Below are 26,817 nucleotides of genomic sequence, written 5' to 3'. Positions count from 1 at the left end.
TGCCACAGTACCCATGCCTGGGAAACAAGAGAGGAAACAACCGTGGTAAAAGGCCATATAGTCAAAATATGAACAGTGAATTACCACCCCTGAAACACACACACAAAAAAGACAAGTCAAGAGAAAGGTGCCATGAAAACATTGAAAGCAGACAGGAAACCTCTTTTAAGAGCATTTTATCTGCTAGAGGCACTTGATATGAAAGTGTTGAAGTATCTAAATGGAATGACAGGCCCAAGGCTACTTCCACTGTTGTTAAAATATAATAATAAATCATAAAGTTATTGTCTAAAGAGGAAGTTCTACCACTTCAAGCACTGTATTTGGAGTCACTAGTAAAAAATGTACCTCCTTTCCATGAAAGGTACTTCAAACTCTGCTTGGTTTACTTTCAGCAACCCATATCATATTCTCAGTATCACCACTACCTGACTGATGAAGAAGCAGATGGCTTGACTAGCAGTTTAGGTGCTAAGCTGAAGCAAAACTGTGAATGTTCCAATTCATTCCTTGCACCCGGTCTGTACGGCACGCTGTCAGGCAATACTATCATCCTTTTCAATCAATGGATCTTGGAGATCATGGAGTACCTGGTGAGACTATAGGCTGAGCTTAGGCAATACTGTGAGGGGCTCAAAAACTACAACGTCTGAGAAAGACAAATGCGTTCAAGAAAAAAGGATTTGTGAGAATGGAGCAAAAGACAAGGGGAAAGCAGCAAAAAGTTAAGGTGGGAGAAAAAAAGAACTGAGACTGCAGCGCAAAGCAGACGAGACCAAAAGCAGTGGAGGGGAAGGGAGGCAAGGGGAAGAATTGCTCAGGAGTGGTATGAGAATGATGGGAAACAGAATGATATACTCAACAAGACACACCAGACATTAGTAACCTACACAGTAAATGAAAAAAGAGAGGCTAGGGAAAAACTGGCATCAAAGATACACAACAATAGAATTTTTTTTTGCATCACGCAGAACATCTTTTACCATGTTTTAATGTTATAATTCAGATGACAAATGCTCAATGTATATATACACACACACATGTATATATACATCTACGTAAATTATACACATATACATTCAGTATGGTTAATATGATCCAGCTCCCATCTGGACTACATTTCCTGAGGGAATGCAGGCCAAACAGCCAACCACCTCAGCCTCAGCTCAGAGCCTTGAGGCTGCTGCCTTGTCCCAGGAAAACAGACACACCATCATGTGCGCACCCAAACTAGCTGCTGGGCTTGGGGAGATGAGGGGCATGGGGAAGGGGGAAGCATCCTTGCAGAGTTGTCTCTCTGTCTAAAGATTGAAGGCAATGAGGAAGAACGCAGCTAATGCCTCAGGTGAGGACATGTGTGCGTGAACAATGCATAAGAGGGAAAGAGGGACACAGCAGAGACTCAAGCTGTTGCTGTCACCCTCACAACACACAGAAGGGAACTTGAAAGAGAATCCAGTTCCTATCCAGAACTTTATAGCTGTACTAGAGCCTTTCCTGGAAAATCAGGGGTAATTGCAGGCTTTTGTGGACTGTTCTTACCTGTCAAGCTGTCAGTAAATTAATCATGCAACTTTCAGCAGTCAGTATCAATAGAGAAATTCAGCCAGTGCAAAGGACACAGTAAGACAGAAAATCACAACTATTACGAGTGCAAGGGCAAACTGTAATATTTATTCATTTTTCCCCTAAATCTGTTTTATGGCCAGACTCCATAATGAGCCATCTGACAGAAATCAAGATAAAGAAATGCTTTTTAAAGCATATACAGGATTTACTACTTTGATATCTGTCCACTTTCTTCCTTCTCTTCCTTTCCATACCTTGGACTGAAATAACAGAAGTTCCCACCGCAACGGTATGTTGCTGAGCAAGTCACCTAGATACCGTAGATATGTTTAGACAAACTTCTAGACAAAGTTATAAATAAGCCTTGGATACAGCTATTCTCATTTTTGTTCTTCAGCATGTCTCTTTGTTCTCTAAGGATGGAATGAGAGTTTAGTGCCAGTGGAAAGACAAACTGATCTATGATGGGAGCTGACATGCTCCAAAATACTATTTTGGCCTTTCGAGAAGACAAAAGGGGAAAACAAGTATGCGGAGTTGTTAGGAGGAGGGATTCTGTTTGTTTTTATGCACTGCTTTTCTAAATCCCCTCCTAAACCCTCTTCCAAACTCCCTTGGAACAAAAGCTCCAGCCAAAAGTCAATATATCATTATGACCACTTTCTTGTCAGATGTATACTTTAATACCTTATACTTTAAGTATCACAAAGCTATAGGGACTCCTGAACAATGCTCTCTTTACTTGATATTTCTCTACCTCCAGACATAGTGGGAACATTGACTGCAAATATCACTGAATATGTAACTTGAAAAGAACTGGGTCATGAGAAGGGTTTTCTTGGGTCTCCTTCCACTGCCCTGGGCATGCAGAGCCTTTTGCTGCTGCTTTCATACTTTCATCAACTCCAATTTAAAGCTTTAGCTTCCCCTCTTTTGTGTTTCTACTGTAGGACTCTTTCAAAGTCTCACTTCTGTGAGGGTTAGAAAACTATATCCCATCTCTAGCGCAGAGGCATTTGCAAATAATTCATGCATCTCTCCATCTCAGGTAGCAGGTAACAGCAAAGGACCCTAGAAAAGCATAAAACACAGCAAGTGCAATGATCTTCAGTACAATCTTCAGTACAGTCAAACTCAAGAGCTCATTAGCTGATACTTACGGAGGTGTCACTCCTTTTGGGAGGCCTAATGCGTTGACAGAAACGGGTGGCGGCTGGGATGGCAGCATGGAGCTGAGAAAAGCTGCTGGAGACTGGCTGGAATTAGGAAATCTGGGAGTTGGAGATAGGCTGTGGGAAGGTGAAGAAAGCGAAGGAAGAGGAGGGGGCGGAGGAGGTGGAAGTGGAAAGGAATCACACACCGGATATGTTGTGGTTGGACTAAAGATAGGTGGAGGCGGGGGTGGAGGGGATGGAGAAGAAGGAGACCAGGCGTACTCCCCTTCTGGAGCAAACTGCTGAGAGAAAGGGGGAACAGGCACTCTCCCAAACTGTTTCTGAGAAGCAGTTGGAGACATGGGAGAAGGAAGGCTGGATGTAGATGATCCTGAAGATGGAGTCACATAACCTGAAGCAGGGCTGATATTCTGAGCAGCAATGAACTGCTTAGGCCGAGCATAGTTGAAGGAGCTGGAAGACTGCATGGTTGGGGAAGTATGAGAGTTAAGAATACTCATTGGCACAGGAGGAGTGACAGACTGGCTGGACTCAAGCTCCTGGAAGGAGGGGGGAGGAGGAAAAGAAGGAGAAGAGGGAGGGTGCTGATGATGATCAGGTTGCTTTTGGTGACGATACCACTGGCCACTTTCTTGCTCCAGACGAATTTGGTTCTGCAGCTGCTGTATTTTTATAGGGTCCCTGTAGGAAGGAAAAATAGACAAAGAGATAATCAGACATGCAGTGCTGGTCAGGGAGGAGGTAGAAGTTCCACTGAGCTATGGTTTAGGAAAGTTAGAAGGCAGGGAAAGTTCAAAGCGTTTGAATATCTTGAATAGCTTTATTTCTTCAGTGCTAAAACATTGCTACAAAGGTCCATTTTTTGAGCTCAAGAAGGGGGGAGAAAAGTATATGCATAATAGAAGTTATTTGAACCTTCAATTCTTAAAATAAAGGTAAATTATAAGACCATTTGAAGACACTTGGGATATTTTAAAGGAGCAATCCAGATAATATAAATAATGGTAAAAACACTGAAGTTCTTGACAAGGTTTCTTTTAGTTTCTTGCCTATTTCACTCAATGGCCCTGTTTCAATAATAAACCTCATATTTACCCAGTGACAACTTCAGCCTTGATTTCTGCTGTAGCCTCTGTGGGTCAATCAGATAGACCTAATTACTGCCATACTCTCAGTGAGGTACTTGGAGACAAGGGACCAACTTCTGTGTAAGAACCATCCATGTATCTGTAGATGAGCGAAGACTTTGAAGAAACATTTGGGACCTAAGGAAATGGTGAACTGAACTGCTCCATGTCTTTAGTCCCACTTCTTTCTCCAAGGCTTTACTCTTAACTGTAGGTCCTGAGACCTGTCTTTGTTATCTACTGAATGCAGGTCTAAGGAATTGCTAATTGCAGTACCATCAGTTCAGATCGAAATGAGAATTTATTTCAGAAATGCAGACATTCATTAGCAGAACAATAAAGACTAAAAAACTAATATGCAGGAGCACTCAAAACTGTTAATTAAGTTAAAAAAAAAAAAAAGGGCAAAATGTTCAGCAGTGAAGCAAACCAGACCATGCACTGGCTTTTTAATTTTTTTTTTGTCCACAATACAGTTGTTCAAATGACATCGAGATCTAAATTAACTGTGTGATCTCTCATCTTAAAATACATCAGACTGACTTGCTTAAAAATTGTCATGTTCCAGCTGGAAAACATAAATTTACCTCAATACTCCAGATGTCTACAAAGTTTCAGCATATGCACATATACCTTTTCTGTATACTTAATATATAAATACTTCATTATATACAAGTGTGTCATTGTTTATACATAATTTAGGTCATTTAAGCAGAAATTTTAGAAGCTGTCTACTTAATGCATGGCATATGAATGTATCATTCTGGCACAACAATACACTTTTGTTGGTAGCAACAAAATTAAAAATGGTAATATTATCATATTTTCCACTCTAAGAATAATTTCGATATTCCAACCATCCACATTTCCCAGAGAGAGTTTTCTGACAATAATTCTGCTTATGATCTCAGGCCAGAGGAGACTGTTTAGATAAGAAAAAGGGGAGCAAGCTTGCTTAGGACAGAAATTGAAAAATCAGTTATTTACGTTTAACAGTTGCTTTTTTCTTTTTTGTCATAAAGATGGTTCAATTCTAGCAACAGTCATCTCACCAACAATACATATTTCAGGACTTAAAAGAACACTGCATTTTCCTTTTTAATTAAATCAGCAACTAGAACACTGAAACATTGCAGTTCACTTGTACATTTTATAATTAATTTTTTGATGTTGACAATAGAAACTCTAAATCCCGATCAGTTCAACTTTTCAATCCACAGGACATGGGCTGAACCTTATTAGTCAATTTTTGCTAAATTACATAAAAGTCTCCTTTCCCTAAATGGGCTAAAGCAACACAATTTTAGTTCACATTATTATTTTACTTTCTTGGCTGATGACAGAAATACTTCAGGTCACCTCTGACTGGAAAGAGAAAGTCCTGTAAGATTACTACTTTCAGCTCATTCTGTATCTTTAGTCTGACTATTTGCAGACCTACTGTCCGATACCTTTAAAATAGTAGTTATTTTATTTTCCATCATAATCACCCCCAATAATTTTTTTTATTTATTACAGAAAGGCTAAGGTTAAAAAAAAATAGGGGAAGTCTAGTATTGTAAATAGCGTGTTGAATACAAAAGAAACTTAGCTGTCTCCAACACTCCTATGTTTACCCAACATGTGCTGAAAGCAAGTCAGAGTGCCTTGTCTTGGGACTTTTTTATTTTCACTGCCAAGTCACATGGCGAAATGCCCAGCCAACAACATAACACAAATGACCATCTATGGCCCTGTCAATGGTAAGTAGACTACTACAGTGCCTGCCACTGGGCTGCTGCTATACCAGCCCGGGCAGAAGTAAGGACCAGATTCAGTGTATGACTACAAAAGGTCGGCAGGCAAACGTGAGGTTGCTCTGCTGTCACGCTTAGCTCATCTTGAGGCCACAGGAATGCACGTGCCTATAAATCAGGGTTTACTAGTTCAGGACAGCACTAATTCCATGTGCAAAGCTTTTGATCAGCTTAGGGTCCAGACAAAGAAAGTGCATGTGTGCTTGAAAAATAGCATGCAGGCGCCATCAATATCACATCAGTCCAGTAGCAAAAACATGAAGACCTTCCTAGAGCAAATTTTCATTCCAGGGGTAGAAATGCATGATCCTTGTCTGCAAAGGAATATTCTCCACCTCAGAGTTATTCTTTTAACTGCAGATGCTGCCCTATACTTATCAATTTCTTGAGTAGATGTATCCTAGGGATGTGTCATTATGAGAAAGAAAAAAAAAAGGAAAAAAATAACCAATTCACAAGTGTTCTTTATGGTGACACCAACAGCGGTCGAAGCTCTAACGTGGGTAGGTCCCTGAAAGATAACACCGCTGTGCCACAGATCTAGAGAGCCCAGTAGTCAAAATGATGCAAAGCAATTGGTCTGTTTTGTTGCCTTCATCAGTAGGGAAACAAAGGCGGCAATTTTAAAAAAGTTCAGGTTTTGGATGAGATTGCAGGAAAAATTAGCTTAATTGTAATTACATCCTCTTTCCAGTTAGCTCAAATATGTTTTGTAATCCCAGTGTTTTAAAGGGCACACATGCTTTCAGAAAACATATCAAGCTTGTTTAAACAATAGAGAATAAAACTTATTTTATTGTGTGGAGGATTTGGTTTTGCCAATTAATTAATTATAACAATGTACGAATGAACAGTTAAAAGTAAATTTTAGTAAAATTCAATCAGTGAATCAGTAATAAAAATCAATCATAACTAAAGTAAGGTGAATATTGAGAAATTTCAGCAACTCACTGACAAGCAGGCCTAGTAGTACATAAATATTTTCAAAATTTATTATTTACAGTTTGAATGTGGACGGACTCACTGTCCACAATACTTAATCTTCTCTTATCAGCTACTAAAACGGGAAGGCACAGACTTTTCACCTTCACTTATGAATTTGTCTCAGTTGTTTTCCACTTTTCTATATATTTCTAACTGTGAAAAGAGATGGGAGAATGAGAAGAAGGAGGGGAAAGAAATTCAGTTTGTTCAACAGTTAAGGATGAGGACTTGTTTGCATCACTAATAATATCCACTGCTGGAGGATGTGATAGTGAATAGAAGCTACTCTTGGAGCACTGTTTGTGCTACACAATGTCAGTCTCCCTTTTCTTTATAATATTAAACACTGAAGAGCTAGAATAATTTGTGGATATTTTTATGCTGCCTATTTAGGCATTTCTTTACTTAATATACAGGTGGATAACAAGATGCAATATTACACATTCCCATGTATTTCTACAACCCTGCTTTCTTCTCTGTCCTCTCTAAGAACAAACAACTGAAGGAAGATACAGCAACTAAAATTTTTAAAAATTAATTTATCAGCTTACTTCATGGAAGTGAAGCTAAATGGAGCTAAATGGTGGTGAGAAACATTTGAAAACACATGTTTCAAAGGGATGATAAGACATTAGGTTTCTTGGTGGGCAGCTACAGAATACTATCTTTTTAAAAGCAAACTGCCCTGATCGTATGAGGAAAATAGTGGAGAGAGATGCTCAGAATCTTCTCTAAGGATGTGAGCACATATGGCATATTTTAATAGTTACTCAAGAATTCGTGTTCTAAGGTATGCACTTGGTTAAATTATAATAGGCCGTTTTACCTTTTTATCTCATTTTCATAATGTTTTTTCTTCCTGGTACCTTCTTTCTATCACATTGTTTTCAAAATTAATACAGCAGTCCTCAACTTTGAGAGCTGAACTGGTAACAGCCATCATCAGGAACCGTAATTCCAAGCCTAGGCCAAGTGCCTGAACACAGTGCTATGGAGGAGGGGAGATAGGTAGGAGGTTGTACATCCCAAAGTCTCAAAGGAACTGGCTACTGGATTGCAGGGTACATTACAGCAGATGGCATTTTCAGGGGTCCAGTAAATCCTTCATACTGAAAGTTGTCTGTCGGGCTCATTCACAGGTTAAAGAACTAAGATTAAATCATTTTTTCTATGCTATAACTTTCTAAATTTCCTGATTTTGGCTCTTCTTTGTCCTCCATTGTGCTCTTAACAAAAGAAAGGAGCAAATGGAAAGCAGATAAAGAAAAATTATTTTAGTTTAAAAGAAAGAATACTATGTCTCTCATGCATGGAAGAACAACAGTCTCACTTCTGCCTAAAGCCATTCCTGAGTGAAAGCTCACTGGCCCCTTTACAATCCTTCCAGCAATCTGCACCTTGAGAAACAGACAGTGCAGTTCTACAGAGGTATACTAAAAAATACCTCTGAAATGAAAGTACAGGAATATTTTGAATGAAAATAACCAGAATTAACCACAACTAAGATTGAGCCAGTTTTCTAAACTAAGATTTGAAACCAATGCCCCCAAACCTCTGTATTTGTGTCTAGGGGTAACAACTACTCATCTCCATTAAATCTACCTTCCAAGGAAGGCTTAGCTTCTAACTCAACACTAATGCTTCAGAATCACGCCAGAGCTCTACGAAAAGGAAAACAGTCACCATCATGCTGTTTTAAAAGGCAAGGGCTCTTTCTCAGGTAACACAGATATCCACATCAGTAAATGTTTAGATGTTTAGATATATTTTTATATGTATATATTTATATCTATATCTAGATATTTATACAATGGGTGGAATATTTTAAATTAATAAGTTATTAATTTATTAGAGTTGGAATGTAATCAAATTCAGTTATACTGCTCTAGCTCCTTGGCAGCCCAACTGGGTAACTGGTGGGCAGAGAAGGAAAGGAGAATTGGAAGTGCTATGGGCTGCTGTGGTGCCCTCACCAGATAAGATTCACAGTGTTTCTGCATCTGTGGCTCTTCAGTGGCTGGCATGGCAGACTTGCCAGGTAGCTGTTAAGCTAGCTCTTAAACACACTGTTTAATTTGCTTTCCACAACCACATCATTTGTATTTTACTGGTATAAATGGTACTGTTTTCTAAACTACTTCTGATGGTTACTATTTCAGAGACTGCAATGCACATACCAACTCATGCAAAATTTCACATTGTCCTCTGACAAAAGTCCTAGCATAATTTAAGGTTTTCCACCAGATTTATCAACAGTTGAGAGCTAGCAGTAGATGAATTAACAGCTATACTGAAAATAAATACTCAGAATACACAGGACCTACACACTAAACTGTGTCCACTGAAGGAATAATTTACTAATTTTTAAAGATGTTTAAAATGTACATGTATGACAAGGCAAGAAGGGAGAAGACACATCCCTTTTTACAAGAACTACAAAGTATTCATTACACAGACAGCCTTCAGGCTGTATTAATATAAATACATTTACCCAAGCATTAAGCTTCCTTATGCTGAACAATCCCTTATACTGTGAGAAACAAATGTGGACTGTTTTAAATCCTACAAGGGTTTGCATTCATGTAAGACTGGAATTATCAGTTAAAATAAAGACATGGGGGGAAGGAAAAACAAAAACCAACACCAGTTTTGGTTCTGCCCCACAAATGTTCAGAGATGTTTTTTGTCTATACTAGCAGATTTCAGGGAGGACGCAGGGTTGCCATTACAATTTAATCCTTATGTTGAATAACTAGAGAGCTGTAACCAGGAACCATCTCCACCAGCTGCAACCTTTTAACATTTTTATTACTTGCCCTTCAAAGCTTAACAATTTGAAAAATGCAGATTTGTGACAAATAATATTTTCTGTATTTCAGGTTGATATACAGGAGTGTTTATAATTAATTTCTCTGTAACCTAATGCACTCTCAGGGAAATCAGTACGGTGCAAGTGGTACTGTATTATGAGCACACTATGAAACTAAGCTTGACTCTTCATCTGAGAAACTTGATATACACAGAAGATAAATGTAAACAATCTGCATTGTACCTGTATTGTTTGTGAAATTTCTTGAAGGAAATCTTGCTGTAATTTGGCTGTTAAAAACTTTTCTCTCTATCCTAAAAAGTGGCAGTTGTACCTGTGCCCATTTTCCATTATGGTTTCATTATCTCCCAAAGGCATCAAGGTAATTTCTGTACTAAGGAAACCGACAGTAGTGGTAGTGCCAGTATTCAACAAACACAAGGAGTTCTTTTACAGACAGGAACCATTTTTAATCTCTATACCACTGCAGGGACATTTTACACAAAACATGCACCAGTGAGATAACACATTTAGCCTGGGTACAGAAAGAAAGGAAATTGTGCTCTTGTGCACATTCATTGTTCCCAAAAGTCATAAAGACACAATATAGCTTTAGTAAACAGCTAAACTTCGTATCTCTGGTAGGGTTAGATCATAAGAATTAGTCTGGTAGTCAAAAATCTGTCTGGCTTGATAATTCAATAGCATTACATAACTAGTGCATGCAGGTAACATGTTTTACTCACAAAAAGCAAAAACTGTTATGTTATTAAGAGGTAAATTGTAACAAGGCATTAATAGCAATACAAATTCCAATTTACACCTGAATTGTCCCAAAGTGTAGGAAATCATGACTTGGAATGCAGGAATGAACTGGCCTGCAAATGAAGTAACAGGTCTTCTGCCTCTGATTGTGCTATAGCACGTGGAAGGTTATATTCTGTGCTGATTGGTATATATTCAAAGAAAGTATGGGGGGGCAGAAAAACTGAACTAGCTTAAAACCAGAAGTGAAGAGAAGATAAGACGGACACCCACTGCTCCTTTTCTACATATAGTATGATGCATTTTCTCAGTGCTGGCACTGGAACAGCACATGCACAGTTGTTGTCTTTATTTATTTATTTTAAATTTAATATATTTGATTAACAATAAGCTCTATAAATCATCACATTTCACCTACCACTAGCTACCAAAGTTAGGACATGTAGTTATTTTTACGCTTACCCACAAACAGTTACAGTGGGCTTAAGACTGGACCTTCTTGCTTTCAATATTAATATTCCAGTATCTGTCAAGTGTCTGTTCTTTGGGTTACACATAAAGACAACTGCTAAGTTCTACTGAAATAGATACTTTTGGGAAGAAGAATGAACATCATATTAAAAAGACAAAAAAATAGAGTAGGTACTGGATGCCCCGACATTAAAGGGAGCACACAGTTGCTGTCAGAGTGTTTTTAGGAAAATTAAAACTTTAACTATTTTTTAAAACTACTTGAAGAAATTAAGGCAGCTTTACAGCCTAAATTCTAGGCTCTTTTACCAGTCGTTCTGTACTTACAAACAGTTCTGACATTTGAGTAGGTCGCTGCCTCATGGATATTACCAGCTGATACATCGATAGTCTATTTTAGCGAAACTCACTGGAGGTATCCTGTTCTTAAATACCGTTTGAAAAGGAACCGCTGGAAAGGAAATAAATACATAAAAACTGGTGTTTATATTAAATAAATAGGTATATCTGAGATTCTCCCACTACAACAATATGACTTGAGGTGTTAGCACCACCTTAGTACCATAAAGTTTTAGTACTATACTGTTCTTGCTGAAGCCCTCCTATACACACAAAAATAACCCTATAAACACCATACACTAACTTTTATGGAAGGAGGAGAAGCACCAGGAAGTAACAGCAACTGCTAGAGGCAGGAATAATCTATTGGAAAGTGAAAATAACACTACAGCATTACTCACAACTTTTGTGATATTTATTCAACCAAACTAATCCTAACGCAGTTATATGTTGTGCTCAATCCAGTGCAGGATACCATATCCCTGTCATGTAATCTAGGTTGGTAATCTCAATGAAAGTTATGGCAGTGAAAAGAAAGATACTTAAAAGGACGAACCACTGTGTAGTCACTCTGCACTCTGCAAACTTCCTAGGGTATCTGAAGTTACTGCCGTATTAGGGATTGGTACCGTCCAGAGAAATCTGTAGATCTATTGGGAGAAATTTTCCTCCCAGATGCCCTCTTAGACAGCCTTCTAAAAGCACTGGTGAAGCCCATCTCGTGCATTAATTGAAGAAATAACAGCCTTTCCCTGCTTCCCTGCCCTTGTTCTCTGGCACCTGAAACAGGGAACAAATAACTACCTCCTCCATGTTACATAGCTGCTTGGCTCCAGCTGCAGTTAAGAGTTTGTTCAGGTAGGAAGAAACTGCTTCAGCTTTCTTCCCCCAACAGGCTAGCTGATAGACAAAGCTCTAGTTAAGTGAAATATTCACTTTCTTGCAAAGAACTGAACATAAAAAACAGCAGAATTGTCCTCAGTGTTTGCACATGTTGCAGCATTGCACATAAATATTTCTGCAAAGGGTTGGCAAATGCTCAATCTATTCATAACCAGAACACTCTTTGTGTGCTACACTCCTCACAGAGCAGAATGAAAATTCCAACACGGACCAGCAAAACAGCAGCAACAGAATATCTTAATGAAATGAAAACACTTGACAGTGTGTCTGCTGTTGCATTTAGGAGACGAAAAGGACTCTTTGACAGACTTGGCTATAACAGTAGACATAACTTTATCTGCTCATATAGACTGATACAATCTTTTTGGTTTATTGCATTTTTTTCCTATCAGCAACTGGCTTCAACTTCAGGGATACCTGCCTGATGAATACTGCTGTGGCCTATCTTGCGTCAGGAACAATCTTTTAAGATGTGGATCTCCATTCATCTTGCTGGACTAATTTTGAAAATAAAGTAGTTTATAGGGCACTGCCACATCTTATCTAGCCAGACGTCCTTCAGAAGTGTGAGGTTTGGGGTTTGGTTTTGTTTTGTTTTTAAAAGGAATCTTCCCCAAAGAGACAAGAAAAATTATGATACTCAAAATGTTGCTAAAGCACCCTTATATATGCAGAGTGACTACTCATTGCAACTGCATGATAAACATATCTATAATGAAGATGTTTCAGGCAAATCCTAAGGACTAGGTAGAATTACAGCCTTACTCCACGACTGAATGCTACATCTTACTGTATTTTCCCCATTGCTTGTTATAAAACAAAAAAATCAAGACCTACACAGCAGACTTACTGAGCAAAGGCAAAAAACCCCACAGTACACAGACATCACTGCAGTCAAAATATATTTTAACATATTCAGAAAACACTCTGTGCCTGAACAGATCGAGCAAACCTGTCCAGAGCTACTTGCATACCCTGTCATCACAAAGAGAAACAAAGTATCCTGAAATAACAGACATTTGGACACAGACATTCAGCTTGCACTAACCTCTTGTGCAGGCAGTGCATGATTTTAAATAGTATTTCCCTGGTAAATAGACTAAGTGATGTAAGAGTGAGAATTTAACACTTTTTTAAACTGCTAACTAAAGCACATTGTGCTGAAGGGCTTAAATAGACTACCTTACATATAAATGACAGAGCAAATACTTCGTTTTGTACTTCTGAGTGAAAATCCATTCCATAAAGATGATTCATTTCAAATACTATTTATTTCTAAATATATCAAGTATTGATATATTAATACGTATGGGAGACTTATACAGTAAGGACTTCTTCCCTGAATTAAGCTGTGCTTTAAGTGATGTATAATCCCATTTAAAAAGAGGGAAATGTACAGATCAATTGTGTAGCGATAAACACTTGTTACAGCCAAACACTCTGCCAGTGATTCTGTATGGCTCGTCGCTTCTCTAAAACTGTTCTGAATCTTGCTTAGCTCTCAGTGAAAGGAACCAGCCTTCTTACCCAGAGAAAACAAGAGAAAGGACCAAGTTTCATTTTTCCCAAATAAAATAGTAACTAACCTGGTGACTGGACAAAGGAACCATATAGCCTGCCACTTCTCCTAAGAGGACAGTAAGAACACATCTGCATTTGTGCTTTAGCTTGGATCAGAAATGTGCTTTTGAAACAAACCTCCAGTTTTGCCCACTTGCTTTTTCTCCAGGTTGAATCCTGAAGAAGCCTCTCAAGAACACGGACTGATTTCCCGTCAGGTGAAACAAATGTAACAAACTCCAGCCACTAATGGGCTTCTGTCCATGGGAGCAGGCTAGGGCTAGTCCAAAGGATGAAAACAGAACCCCAAACTCAGTGACTCTGAAAGTGTAGGGTAGATACCATGCCTATAGCATGCTTTTTGCACTCTACAGAGCCACTCTTCTTTGAGTACTACTTGCAAACGTAGGCTATATATACAGAGTAGATGTATAAACTAGCATGAGGTGTCTAGCTAAACCATACAAGCTAGAGGGCATTTAGCCAGGAGGAGTGGCTGATTCGCCAGAAGGCTGTGCTGCCATCCAGCAAGACCTGGACAGGCTGGAGAGCTGGGCCAAGGGGAACCTCATGAAATTCAACAAGAGCAAGTGCAAGGTCCTGCATCTGGGGAGGAACAACCCCAGGCACCAGTAAAAATCGGGGGTTGACCTGCTGGAAAGCAGGTCTGCTGAGCAGGACCTGGGAGTGCTCGTGCACAGCAGGCTGACCATGAGCCAACAATGTGCCCTTGTGGCCAAGAAGGCCAACGGTGTCCTGGGGTGCATTAAAAGGAGTGTGGCCAGCAGATCGAGAGAGGTTATCCTCCCCCTCTACTCAGCCCTAGTGAGACCACATTTGGAGTACTGTGTCCAGTTTTGGGCCCCCCAGTTTAAGAAGGATGTGGAACTGCCTGAGCAAGTCCAGCAGAAAGCTACGAAGATGCTCAGGGGGCTGGAGCATCTCCCGTATGAGGAAAGGCTGAGAGACTTGGGTTTGTTCAGCCTGGAGAAGACTGAGGGGGGATTTCACCAATACCTATAAATATCTAAAGGGTGGGTGTCAAGAGGATGGGACTGGACTCTTTTCAGTGGTGCCCACTGACAGGCCAAGGGGCAATGGGCACAAGCTGGAACACAGGAAGTTCCACCTCAATATGAGAAAAAACACCTTTCCTGTGAGGGTGCCAGAGCAGTGGCACAGGCTGCCCAGGGAGGGTGTGGTGTCTCCTTCCCTGGAGACATTCAAAACCCACCTGGATGTGTTCCTGTGCCCCCCGCTCTAGGTATGCCTGCTCAAGCAGGGGGGTTGGACAAGGTGATCTCCAGGGGTCCTATCCAACCCCTACCATTCTGTGATTTAAAGGTAAGTGTGTAAACCACAAGAGATTCTGGCTTTATATTTCATGCCAGTCTCAATTTGTAGGAAGTTAAACACATGTCTTGCTAAAGAAGTATGCTGAAAATCAATCTCTTAAAAAATATTTCAAGAAACTCTATGTTAAATTAGGTGCACAGCATATTGATGTATAATATGTTGAAGAATAGAGTACCATGCATATTATTTTACATATACACATTCATATTCAGAGAGTGTATAGACCCATCCTAGGCAGTAATTTTACTATTTTGTATGTTGTAGCACAGATTTTATTATCTGATTGTCTGAAGCTGACCTTCAGAATTCAATTAATTCTGCTTCTTCCTTCTGCCTTGCAGTAAAAACCTCCCAGTCAAAAGAAATGTGTCTTGTTCATCTCCAGTTTGATCACTGTGCAGTTTCCAAAAAGCTAGTTAAAAAGAAAAGTTTGCTCCTTAAGATTTAAACCCATTTTGTCTGACAATTATGAAGGAAGATTCTTTCTTGATAGACCCATTTTTTGATGAGTCATGCACCTTCTTAGCCTGGAGTTTGACACTCCTGGAGAAAGAATATTGGCCTAGAAACAGCACTTTTCTGATTTGAGGGTCCCCAAGTTATATTTTCTCATATTTATTTATTAAGATTCAATTAATGTTAAAATGAACATTCCAGAATGGATGATGAGAAAAGTGGTTTATCTTTTTCTACAGTGAAACCAATTTAGTTTGTCTTGACCAACAGCAGCCTATGTTTCACTCTTTTTGAAAAAAAGTTTTACATTGGATAGCTAGCAGTGTGCACAATATATATAAATTGTTTCTTTAATGTAACTAGAGTACTTAGATTCCACTTGGAAACTACTGGTAAATCACTGTTAGTAAATTGAAATAAAAAAAATAATCAATGCTTTATATTATATACCAATAACGGAAACAAAGAAAGATCTTTATTAGATCTTTATATTATATAAAGAAAAATCTTATCTGGCTGTGGTTTAATAAACAACCTATAGCTCCATATTGAAAATTTAATTTTGGACTTGTAGGCTACTTCAAAGGCAGAGGGATTTTTACAATCCTGTATGAACCATGAGATTCCACACAATCCTCTGTTCCTCTCAGCAACACTCAGGTCATGGTATAACACTGGTTTCTCTTCAATTTTTCTTCTCACTGACCTCCCTCTCTCTAACTGCTGCCTTCTTGTCTGTCTCCCTGCCTCTTCCCTTGGGCTATCACCACCTCTTCACCATCCCTTAGGAGCTCTAGAAGCACTACCTAGGGTGTATGATACCAAAATTCCTGACTTTACCTTCTACCTCACTTCATATGCTAGCTTCTCTAGAAAAGCATGCTTCACTCTTTGGAAAACACCGGTCTAAAATACCTGCGGTTTACTACAGTTTGCTACTGTGAATGAAAGGATACTTATTAAAGGTGTTAGAACCCACGTGACCCTTGTGTCTCTGGGCCAGTTTACTAAAGCTACTCTAGTCACAAATAAAACTTACACAGTACATTGATCCTGCTTCTCATTTGAAGGATCCCTCTATTCCTTTTCCATTTCAGGGAGAAACCTCAAACATAGCACTGAACAGAAGTGTTACACAATAACAAAAGCGTTTGGATTATTTGAGGTCAGCTAACTGATCAGACAATTCATACAAAATACAATAATTTTTTGCTGAACAAGGAATGATTAAATGAAAGTCAAAAAGCTAGAGACACCACAGAGCATTTTAAAATATTGTACTTTTTGTCAGAGGGCAAAATAAGGCGAAAAGATTTAAGTTCTCTGACTAGTTGTGCCACATATTGGGGAAAGTGGGCACCCAGATTTGCAGAAAGACTGAGCTGCTTAGTAATTTTGTTTGGAGAAAAATAAGTTTGTTCCTCTACAGTCATCCTCTTTTGCATGCCAAGCCTCTAACGAGCCCATGCACTTAGACTTACCACATTAATTACATTCTCACGCCCTAAAGGCAATGTTGTCTGAAGCTGTCCATTTTTTGGTCATTTCACAAACCTTCAGAGACTGCAGTTTTCCAAATGGATTTCAAGACTTCAATATTAAAGTTACTTAAATAATAACTAATCCACCAGGCCTTAGTTTTAAAAATGGGGAAATAAACTTTGCTAAACAAGAATTGATAGCACAAAATTCTTGCTGTACACTGTCCAGGCAATACTTCACAGATTAGTTATGTCTGATCTTCTACACTAGGGAGAACTTTTGTCCTCAAGAGCCTAATACTAGAAATGGCATCTCGTGATCCAAGGGTTTTTTTGTTTTGTTTAAATTTGTCTTATTTAAAATCTGATATTTGAAATTAAGAAGAGTCTGTAAGGCAAAAGGCCCAGCTTGATTAACATATTTCATAATTGCAGGAAATGTTTTTCGACCTTTAGTTGACTCAAAATTTTTTCTCATGATTTTTTAGCAGCATGATCTACTTCCCTAATGAATCATTCAGAACTAATGAGAAGAGATCTGCATACTTGGAAATAGCAACAGAATCTCGCAATAATTTTGAAATCCTCTATATATTAAATAGCTTTATATTTCAAAACAAGATCCAGATGTGTAAAACAATGATACTTGATTTGTGATAGGCCTAAAAGATTTCTTGCCTTTTTCTTCTGGCCTTGCAGCACTTCAGTTTGCTGTCAAGTTGCTTTAGTTCTTCCAGTGAAAAGGAGACACATAGGGAAATGTTCTCATCATCTCATCTTTGGCATCTCACTTACACAAGTAATAGTACAGCCTCCTAGATAGCCAGTGAAACCTCCAGAGTGCAGTTCAGAATGTGTAAATTAAATGCTAAATGTCAGAATGTATGAAGACCCTCTTAAAGAAGCATCTTTAGAAGTCATCCCAATAAAACACAGACTTCAAAATGAAGACACGTGACTCAGATTTGACTAGCAAACACATAAGATGTTCAACACATCCTCAGTAATGCAGATAAAAATAATGCTACTCAAAATTCTTCCCCCTGCCCACCACTTAGTAGATCATGAGTCAACTGCAGATCTCATCATACATCACATTGTTTCACAGTCACACTGGACTTAACATTAATTTATTAATTTAAAAATACCTTTTTTTTGGTATGTATTATGTAGTTAACTAGTATGACAGCTCTTATTTATCAGCAGCTAACAAATGTACTCAGCTACTCTTGATGGGGAATATTCTTTCAGGTGGACTTAGTATCAGGGAGGCTTTATAGTTCCAACGCTACCACACCCAGCTAGGGTCACCATGTAGGAGTAAAATTAATAGAAGAGGTCAAATTGTTTAACAGCATTCTGAAATAACATTGTTAGAGTCAGGAAGAAATCTTGTGATTATTTATCAACACCATCAGCTGTAGAACAAAGAGTTGAACATAAACCAGGCAAAAAAAATTTTACTCATTAAAAAGGTGACTCATTTATTCATTTAAAAAGTAGTCCTAAAGGAAAGTCAGGGAAGGTAATCAAAAAAGATATGCCAAGCTGATTTTAAACACCAAAAAAAAAAAGCACAGTATCACACTGTATCCCTTATGAAGATAAATGTAAATATTTCAGACCAGATCAGATTGGAATGTGTATGGCAAGCCTGGTGTAAGTCACACAGGTTAAATGTGAGGCCATCTCCATTGCTAAGACTAAAAAGACTCAGATCAATGTAAATAACTTTCTTGTACTTTGTGTTCTTTAAACAATCAGCAAAAGAGTTCAATTAAAATGTTAAACAATGCATTTCAGCACAGAAATACATATGTTGCAAGTATAAATGCTAAAAGATACCCTAGCGTCTTCCTATGCACCAGGAACAAATCTGTTATTTACTTTACCTAAGTTCAACCTGTTTTATTTCAATAAGACGCTCCCAAATCTTTTTATAATTATTTCCATTGCATATAAACATAATCTCCTGGTATTAGTAAATTAGCTTGGCTAAATATAGCAAGGAGCACTCATGTTTTATGGGGCATTTTCTTTGGTATGCAGCTAATATAAATAAAATGAGTGGAGAGAAGTTGGCAGTGTTCCACTGACATTACATCACTTTTCCTTAATAGGAAACCTCTCTGCAACTCAACATCTTGCTTTAAACACTCAGAAGTGTCCACAAAGTCTCCGCGAGGATCATCATATAAGGCCAGTTGTTAGCTGCAAAGGACAAGAACATAGAGCTGGAGCTCACGGTACAATACTGAAAAGAGAATGTCTGATTAAAACCACCTTTAAATTGTCACCAGCTGCAGAGCAAGAGAGATGCATAATCTCTAACCAAAGATATGTGTAAGGTGTACATAATTCCAACAAAAAGCAAGGGATGAAGTTCTAATTACCATGACTTTACTTCAGTAGGCTTGGGGTTTCCTCTAGAAACCTTAGAAAGCGACAAATTAAAGAGAGAGGTCTAATCCACTGGTCAAAAGCAGGACAGACACACAAGCATCTACCATAGTTTTATTTGCTGCTTACACTCTGTGATCCTGAAAAAGACAAACCCTCTGTTTTATGGTAGCATCAGTACCATCCCTCATATGACTTTTTTAAAAGAAATTAGTTATTGTAAAATATATGATATTCATTTACTAAGAGCCAGGTGTTGCCACCTATATATGTTGGGCTTTTCACCACAAACAATAGGACTCCTTGGTTGTACAAAATAAAAATTAAATGTTCAGCAAAACCCAGTGGGCCTACAAGGTTTTTCTGAGAAAAAGATAGTCCTTGCACTCAATTTTTTGCATCCATTACTGAGATTGCTAGACTTTGTGTCATATATTGAAAGACAAAAAGTAATCAACAGTATGTGAGGAATAAAAGTGCCCAGAGAAATTTATGTTCATGCTGTAATTAATGTAAACGTAAATTCCAGGTATTGTATTTCTAATATGCAATTGCTGAGCAGTAATCCAACTCTGGCTTCAAGTCTGCATGCAGTATTTGCTGGCATGGAATTTTATTGAAAGCATAATTTATTTAGGCACTGTCACACACGCACACACACAAAAACACAAGAACGTATTTACCACAGTACAAAAAGTCAGGGTAGGTCATTTCATCCTCTGCTTTTCCCAAAAACGTTTGAGGTGTTCACTGAGTGGCTCCTACTGCTTTTAGTTGCAGCTGTGCAACATACAATCTTTGAAAATTTACAGTAAATGTTGCCATGTTTACATCAGTGACTCTCAGGAAAGAAAATGTTAATCAAGTAAAAGTATGCAGCAAATAAATGTAAGACAGTACACTGAATGCCACTGTGAATACTCTCATTTAGGAATCACAAGGTCTTATAATACCAGGGATTCTCTGTCCCCCTTACTCAGTAAGGCATCCCCAAGTACTTCTGTGTCCCCTTCCCTGTTCTTTCACGTCCAGTTGTGATGACACAACAGTGTAGGACTCTTACAGCAGAAGGGGCAAGTGAGTTAAAAGTTGAAAGCAGCCCTAGAATTTGAGTGGATTCGTGGTTTTTTTGGTTGGTTGGGTTTTTTGTGGTTTTCTTTTGGGGCTTTGAGATGGGGCATGGTGGGTGGTTGGGTTGGTTTGTTTTTTAAACTTGGATCTCTTCACTGCTTCAGATTAAAGAGCAGCCACCCAGGGGGTTCTGCAGGTGCAACAGAAGGGTAGTGCTTGTCCAGGAACAAGCACCTGAAAGCTGGACCTCCCACAGCTCACACTGCTGTTGAGAAAGTCCCTTCCAAGGTAGGGTTTGTGAGGCCATACCTTTGGTTTGTAACTGTGAAGAACAAGAAAGCATTTCTATATTCACAATTTACCTCTGAATGGCAGCATATGAACAAGATCTTTGTTTTAATTCACATGTACATTTTAAATTCAACTGCCCTAAAACTAATTAAGTCTTTAATGGAAGTAAAGCCAAAGTTTAGGTTACAGCAGAGAAAAGTGATTTTAAACTGGTTAGCATGCACAATAAATAACTGCAGTAAGTTTCACCTCTACTGCTGGAACTATCTAAAGATTTCAGACGGAGGGTATTGTGCAACATTAACATGCTCTCTCCAAGTACACAGTGCAGGCCTTCATTTCACTAAAAATGAAGACACATATCTTAAGACTTAAGCTGATTGACAAAGGTATAAATAACAATATTCGCTTGACCAGTTTAATCTTTGTGTACTTTTATGGATGCGTGAATTGGCTACTTCCTAAATAATTAGGTTTTCTTTATTTTGTAACTATATGCAGAATTATTAGCATCATCCAATGCCCATTTTCTAAAATATCATTTTAGCAGTGGCTTCAATTAATGCCTAGTTTTCAGAAAAGGTCAGGGAAAGCAGAGGAATTAAGTTAGACTCAAAACACAATCTTAAATAACATGGCAATTACATTTATCTAACATTAATCAAATCTTAGTCCTGATAAAACTTCACCAAAATCTGATGATGATACAATTTCGGCTAAATAAATTATAATTCCCTGTTAAAAGTTACTGTGTTGCACTGTCATTTTGCAAACAGAGAAAACATCTGCTAAAATGAGCTGTAATGGAAAAAATTCAACTGCGAGTCTCTCTCACTCATCCATCCTAGCCCTATTATTATGCAAGTTAGCCTACTATATATAGCAGCCACAAGAGGAACTGATACGCTAGCTGGGCATGTACATGTCAAATCTATCATCTTTTTATTTTACCACAGAAAAAAAACAAGCTGCAACAGCTTTCCAAATTTGTGTAAATGAATTCAGGAATTCAAACCAGTAGCCAATTTGTTCAGGCACACAGACATTCCATTAAAATGAATGGGAGCAACGGTAATTAGTAGCTCTAAAAATCAGGCAACTTTTGTACAAATTTAACTTCAAATTTGAAAATTTACATTTAAAAATTCATCCATGCATTACAATAATTTGTTTCAAATTTTAGTTTGTGCTGTAGGAGTATTTTTTAAGGTGAGTTAAGTACCTCAATAGCTTGCCTATACTTAAATAGCACAGGGATACTTGGAGATGCAAAGGTGTCTTACCCAGTCCCCAGTTAAGTCGAAGCAGTAGTGACAGAAATGGAAAATATCCGATTAGCATTTGGTAGTGTGACTGAAGTGAGTCAACCTCCACTCTCTTCCCAGAAAAGTTGTCACAAAGCCTATATATACTCCCTTTCATGTCAACCTGTATTAGCAGATTTAAGCAGTGAAAACAGAAATTTCTCTTTCATGCCTGGAAGATGTTCCTATACATAAAGTAGTGTGGGAAATATTTTGTGGATGTTAACTCAGTGTCCCTGGTGTCACACTGGAGTCTTTTCCAAGTTTTAATTAAAAATTCAGATCACAGGCAACACTTATCATGGCAATACAAGTCCAGGTAATTTAAACAATAGTGATGAATGACATCATCTGCTTCAAAAACTGGAATAGAAAACCTTCCTATTAAGGGGTATGGTAGAATTTCTCAGGAGCTCAGGAGAACTTTTGCTAAATGACCATGGAAAAAGCAATAATATGCAAGTTGCAAAGATCCACACATGTTTAGAGTAGATCTAACTTCACGTACTATTGACATATTTTAGCATCTTTTATGGTTTACGCTGCCTAAACTTGCTTTGTCACTGCTACTTAATGATTTGACTGCTTGAGCTACAGAAAAGCTACAAAGGTACCAACTCTTCCCAGTACAGAGAACTGTACCAAAATTAATAATTTGAAATTAAAATATGAATTCTGCATTGCAAAATAGCTTAAGACAGCTGAAAGCCAAAATAAATTAAATCTTCAGAAAGCTCATACAATGTAGCCTCAGAAGAAGCTGTACCACCACCAGGTGAATAACAGTTTAAAATGTCTAGAAATGTTATGTAAATCAGAAGGCATCTCCTTCAGCTAAGTATCATTTAGCTAACCATGTCTTAACAACCATTTGCACTAATTTTCTGCAGTAGTTTTAGCCTACAGTACTACAGTTTAGAAATATTGCTTTTCCCTCTGTTTTGTGCTAGGAAGCTAGAGCTGAAGGAACCAGTTGGGCTCATCTATAGGCAGAATTGCACCAGAATAGATACTCCTACCACAACAGGTACTCCAAACTACTTAGTGTACACACTTATATTGGAACAGAAACAGCCAAGTTCAGAGTTAATGGGGTACAACTAGTTAAACTTAACACTTCCTGGAGACTTTTATAACTTGGTGTTATTCCCAGCCATAGGCTGACTTGACATAGCCTGAATATGAGGTACAACACTATTATTACTGATTGCTTACATATCCCTCTGTTTTTAGGCCAGCATGTAAATTCAACAGCAACAGTAAGTGTAATCCTAATTTTACTGAGGAGCAAAAAGTCCAAATGTGCCACAGATAACTCTCAAGAATCAATACCTCAATGAGAATTTAATTAGAAAGACAATTATTCAAAAACACTGGACAACATATGCTATTACCACAGCAAAAGTACTAGTATTTTTTGAAAAGAGGCACTGAAATTGTTCCATAAAACCAAAAGCATGATAGTTTAAACACAGGCCCTTCTCCCTACTACGCACTGATCTGCACATCAGTGTACAATGTTATATGGCAGGAATCTGTACAATGCAAGACCGGTTAACAATAATATTAGGCAGAGTCAGCAATTTACAGGACAACCAAATAATTTAGACCTGAATGTATACCTCCTAGAGCATCCAAGGAAAACTCTGAAACATTGAACTGATTCTCAGATCAATTAGGGAAATATATTCTTCATATGTCCCACATCTTCCAAAAAGCCCTTTCGCCACCCCTTGCCTGTCCTTTATGCAGCATGCTGCAGTTACCTCTACCAACTACAAAACACATATGAAAGCTTTAATTACTCTACAAACTTCACCAGCGGTCAGTGGTTTTAGCAAATGTTAAGTTTTCCAAAATGAAGGGCAATTAACTGAGAAACTAATCATGTTGGTAGCTTCCTTCCTTTTTGACTCTTGTCAAAGACATTTTCAATTCCATGCAAAACAGTGGACAACCTATAACAAAACTCTTGAGGAATCTGAGGTAATCAAATTGAGGAAGCATTTGAGAATAATCTCAACAACCAACCACAAAGATTAATATCAGTAACTCAGGAAGCTTGACAACAGATTTCCGTGATTCTTCCTCTATCGCAAAGACCATCACTGATGACAGAAAGACAATTTCCCTCACTCAGAAACACATTAAGTATTATATAATTATGGCTTTGTGAAGAATTTAATCTCTCAAACAGGCTGCTCCTGTCTTGTATCCCTCTCTATATGAGGCCCTGCCATTTTAAAACACATTTCCATTAATTAAAAAGGTACTATTCACACATTTTACAAACATCTCCCAAACATCCTAGTTTCAGACTAATTAGTCAATCCTCTATTACTCTGCAAAACCAACTTTGCTCTGCCAGTACTGGAAATTCTGGCAGACTTACCATGCCTTTTTGTAAAAGGGAGGATACTTTGTAAAAAAATTAGGTATCCCAGAGCTTTGTATGTTCATACAGATCCACTCAACTCCCCCAAACTTTCATCTACTACAGATCAGCTTCCTGCTTAGATGCATTCCAATTCTATTCTGGTCTGCTCTTTATCAATGAGTATGAGACTTTAAATATTAGCATTGCTAACAGTTCCTCTAATTCAGTAGTCGTACAAGAATTCATTCAGTAAACAGGGCCTGTCTTTTGCATTTGTAGGCATTAATGCTTAAAGCACAAACATCTATCTTCTTAACCCAAAAAAGGACATAACGTGAGCGCTGTGTTTTAGTTGCAAAATGATAATTCGCTTCAGTGGCCGAGGGAGCTCTTTCGTAATTCATTATAATTAACTGTCCATAGATCGCTCCTCTTTTCTAGCTACAGTCTGCCACCAAGAAAGTCCAAAGTTAGTACCCAACAAGAATGCTAACTTTACAAAGTTACAGAAGTACTACAAAACAGTCTTCAAAGTGAGGATGAAATAGCCTTGCCTGGCAGTTTGTAGGAAGAGCAGACTGCAGTCAGAAGAGGATGAAACCAGGAGTATTTCATTGCCTTTTAGTAGAACAACATGCTAAATGTATCATTAAAAATATCAATATTTTTTCTGAACCAAACATTTCACCACACAAAGAGCCATGTCCATAGATAACAATCAGATCCTTGTAAGGAAGGTAGGAACACCTTGCTTCATCTCAAGACATGCATGGCAAAAGAACCTGAAACTAATTTATAACATTTGCACTCACATGTCAATGCCCTGATTTATTGATGCAGTCTGTAACAAACAGAACATCCACTACTTTTCTGTGTGTTTCTGAGGTCTACATTTCTTGATACTTCTGCAAACCTGCAGAATCCCAGCGATCGTTTGTTTGTGATAAGAAAGATTCCAGTGAGGTATCATAGACCAGCTGGATATGCTGAAGCTTAGACAAGCAATTGCAAAACCCTGCTCCTTTAAAATGACAGCTCATGCTCCAGAAAGCATTGCTTCCCTCCTTAAAAAAATTCCTCAGAGTTGAAATCTGGTCCTTGATCTTGGGCAAACTGCAATGCATGTGGTCAGCGCTGAGTTTCACCATCCTGGGAATGGTTCCACCATACACGGGTCCACGCACCACACGACGCGCCCTTGACATCAAGACTAGATTACTGCAATATGTTCCAGCTAGGGCTGCAGAGAAGGCTCATGCATTGCTTGCAGCTGGTTGCTGACGGCAGCCATAGAATGGGTGGGAGAGCAAGAGAAACATGGCAAAGATCCTGATTTCTGAGTCACCTGCTCATTTTTCCAGGTATTTCATACGATTCAGATAAATGTCATTATTCACATTAATTATACCTATCTATTATCATGAATACTACATTTTGAAGGCATGGGGAGACACAGGATCCTCACTTGAAGACGCTGTGTTTTATGGGCCAGAGACAACCATAGAACTAACCTCAGAGTCAGCGGTTGAAAGTTCATTCTTTGTTTGAGAAAATGTTGACATATCATTTTGGTTTGATGTTAATAGGCACTCTCTTTCTCTCCATTTATGAGGACAAATATGCATGCAACACTCATCTAAATCAGTTGCATATATGTGAAAGCAGCTCCTAACCTTTTTTTCTCCTGAAAGCTTTGTGTCTTACAAGCACAAATGTTCCTGAAATACAGCTGACGGTAATTTTTTTTCCCTCCTTTCTCTAAAAGAAAGACGATGTTTAGAGGGTATTTTACTACAGAGTAGAAAATGGAAGCAATAATTTTCCAGAAATTCCTGATGAACAACTGAAGAAAATGTTAAACAGTTAATAACCTCAAAATCTCTAGCAGACACTCCAAAAGCTACTAAAGATAAAAGAATGGAAACCACAAGTAACATCCTAGAGACTAATAAGACACCATAATGTACTTTCAATATAGTTTGAAATTCTATAGTCTCACTTTATAAATTGGATTTCTTATGTCTGCAGAAGCTGATAGAAGAGGTGTGTGCCTTTTTCACGTTACATACAGATCTCCAGATTTTTATAAAGATAGAAAAACTGAAGATTTATAGGAAATAAAGACTTCCTCCCTAAAACACAGCCAAACAGTATGGCAAACTATTTACTGCCTGAAAAAAATACTCTACAAAGATTATACGTGAAAGAATAAACATGTGATTTAGCAAGGACATTGAACCTAGGCATGTAAGAATTATCATGGATACATGAAAATTATCAGGTAGCTTTACAAACAGAAAAACAATAGAATTTGTCTGTGTGAGTTGAGGAAACATGTCTGTTGTGGAAAAGAAAGCACAAAAGTGTCTGATTCCTCACTGAAAAAAATCTGCAGCTTATAGAGCAAAACACAGAGTCTGGTGGCTTGTCAGTTGAGTAATACTGACGAATGCTTCTGAAGTCCAGGCACTCTTCTCATTAAAACATCTGAAAGACATTTGTATCCATGCACCAACACGTCTGTCAGTGTGGATATCAATACTCCCTTTAAATTTTCTTTACGTAATTCTGGTTTTAGGTGTC

At 38.2% G+C, this 26,817-nt stretch overlaps 1 protein-coding gene across 5 annotated transcripts in view; it reads right to left on the bottom strand.

The window, feature by feature from the left end:
- The window catches only part of PALLD (palladin, cytoskeletal associated protein), a 209,522-nt gene that overhangs the window by 35,079 nt on the left and 147,626 nt on the right, over positions 1 to 26,817 (bottom strand). For 4 of the 5 annotated variants that reach the window (XM_075091120.1, XM_075091121.1, XM_075091122.1 and 1 more), the window contains one exon: positions 2,730 to 3,425. The exons of the other annotated variant lie outside the window; for it this stretch is intronic. In XM_075091120.1, coding sequence (XP_074947221.1) covers positions 2,730 to 3,425 — 696 coding nt within the window. The remainder of the gene's footprint in view (positions 1 to 2,729; positions 3,426 to 26,817) is intronic. 5 annotated transcript variants of the gene reach the window in all.

Source organism: Phalacrocorax aristotelis, chromosome 4 (assembly GCF_949628215.1).
Source record: "Phalacrocorax aristotelis chromosome 4, bGulAri2.1, whole genome shotgun sequence".
Taxonomy (NCBI): Eukaryota; Metazoa; Chordata; class Aves; order Suliformes; family Phalacrocoracidae; genus Phalacrocorax; species Phalacrocorax aristotelis.
The sequence above is the reverse complement of the archived record's forward strand: the minus strand, read 5'-3'. Positions and strand labels throughout refer to the sequence as shown.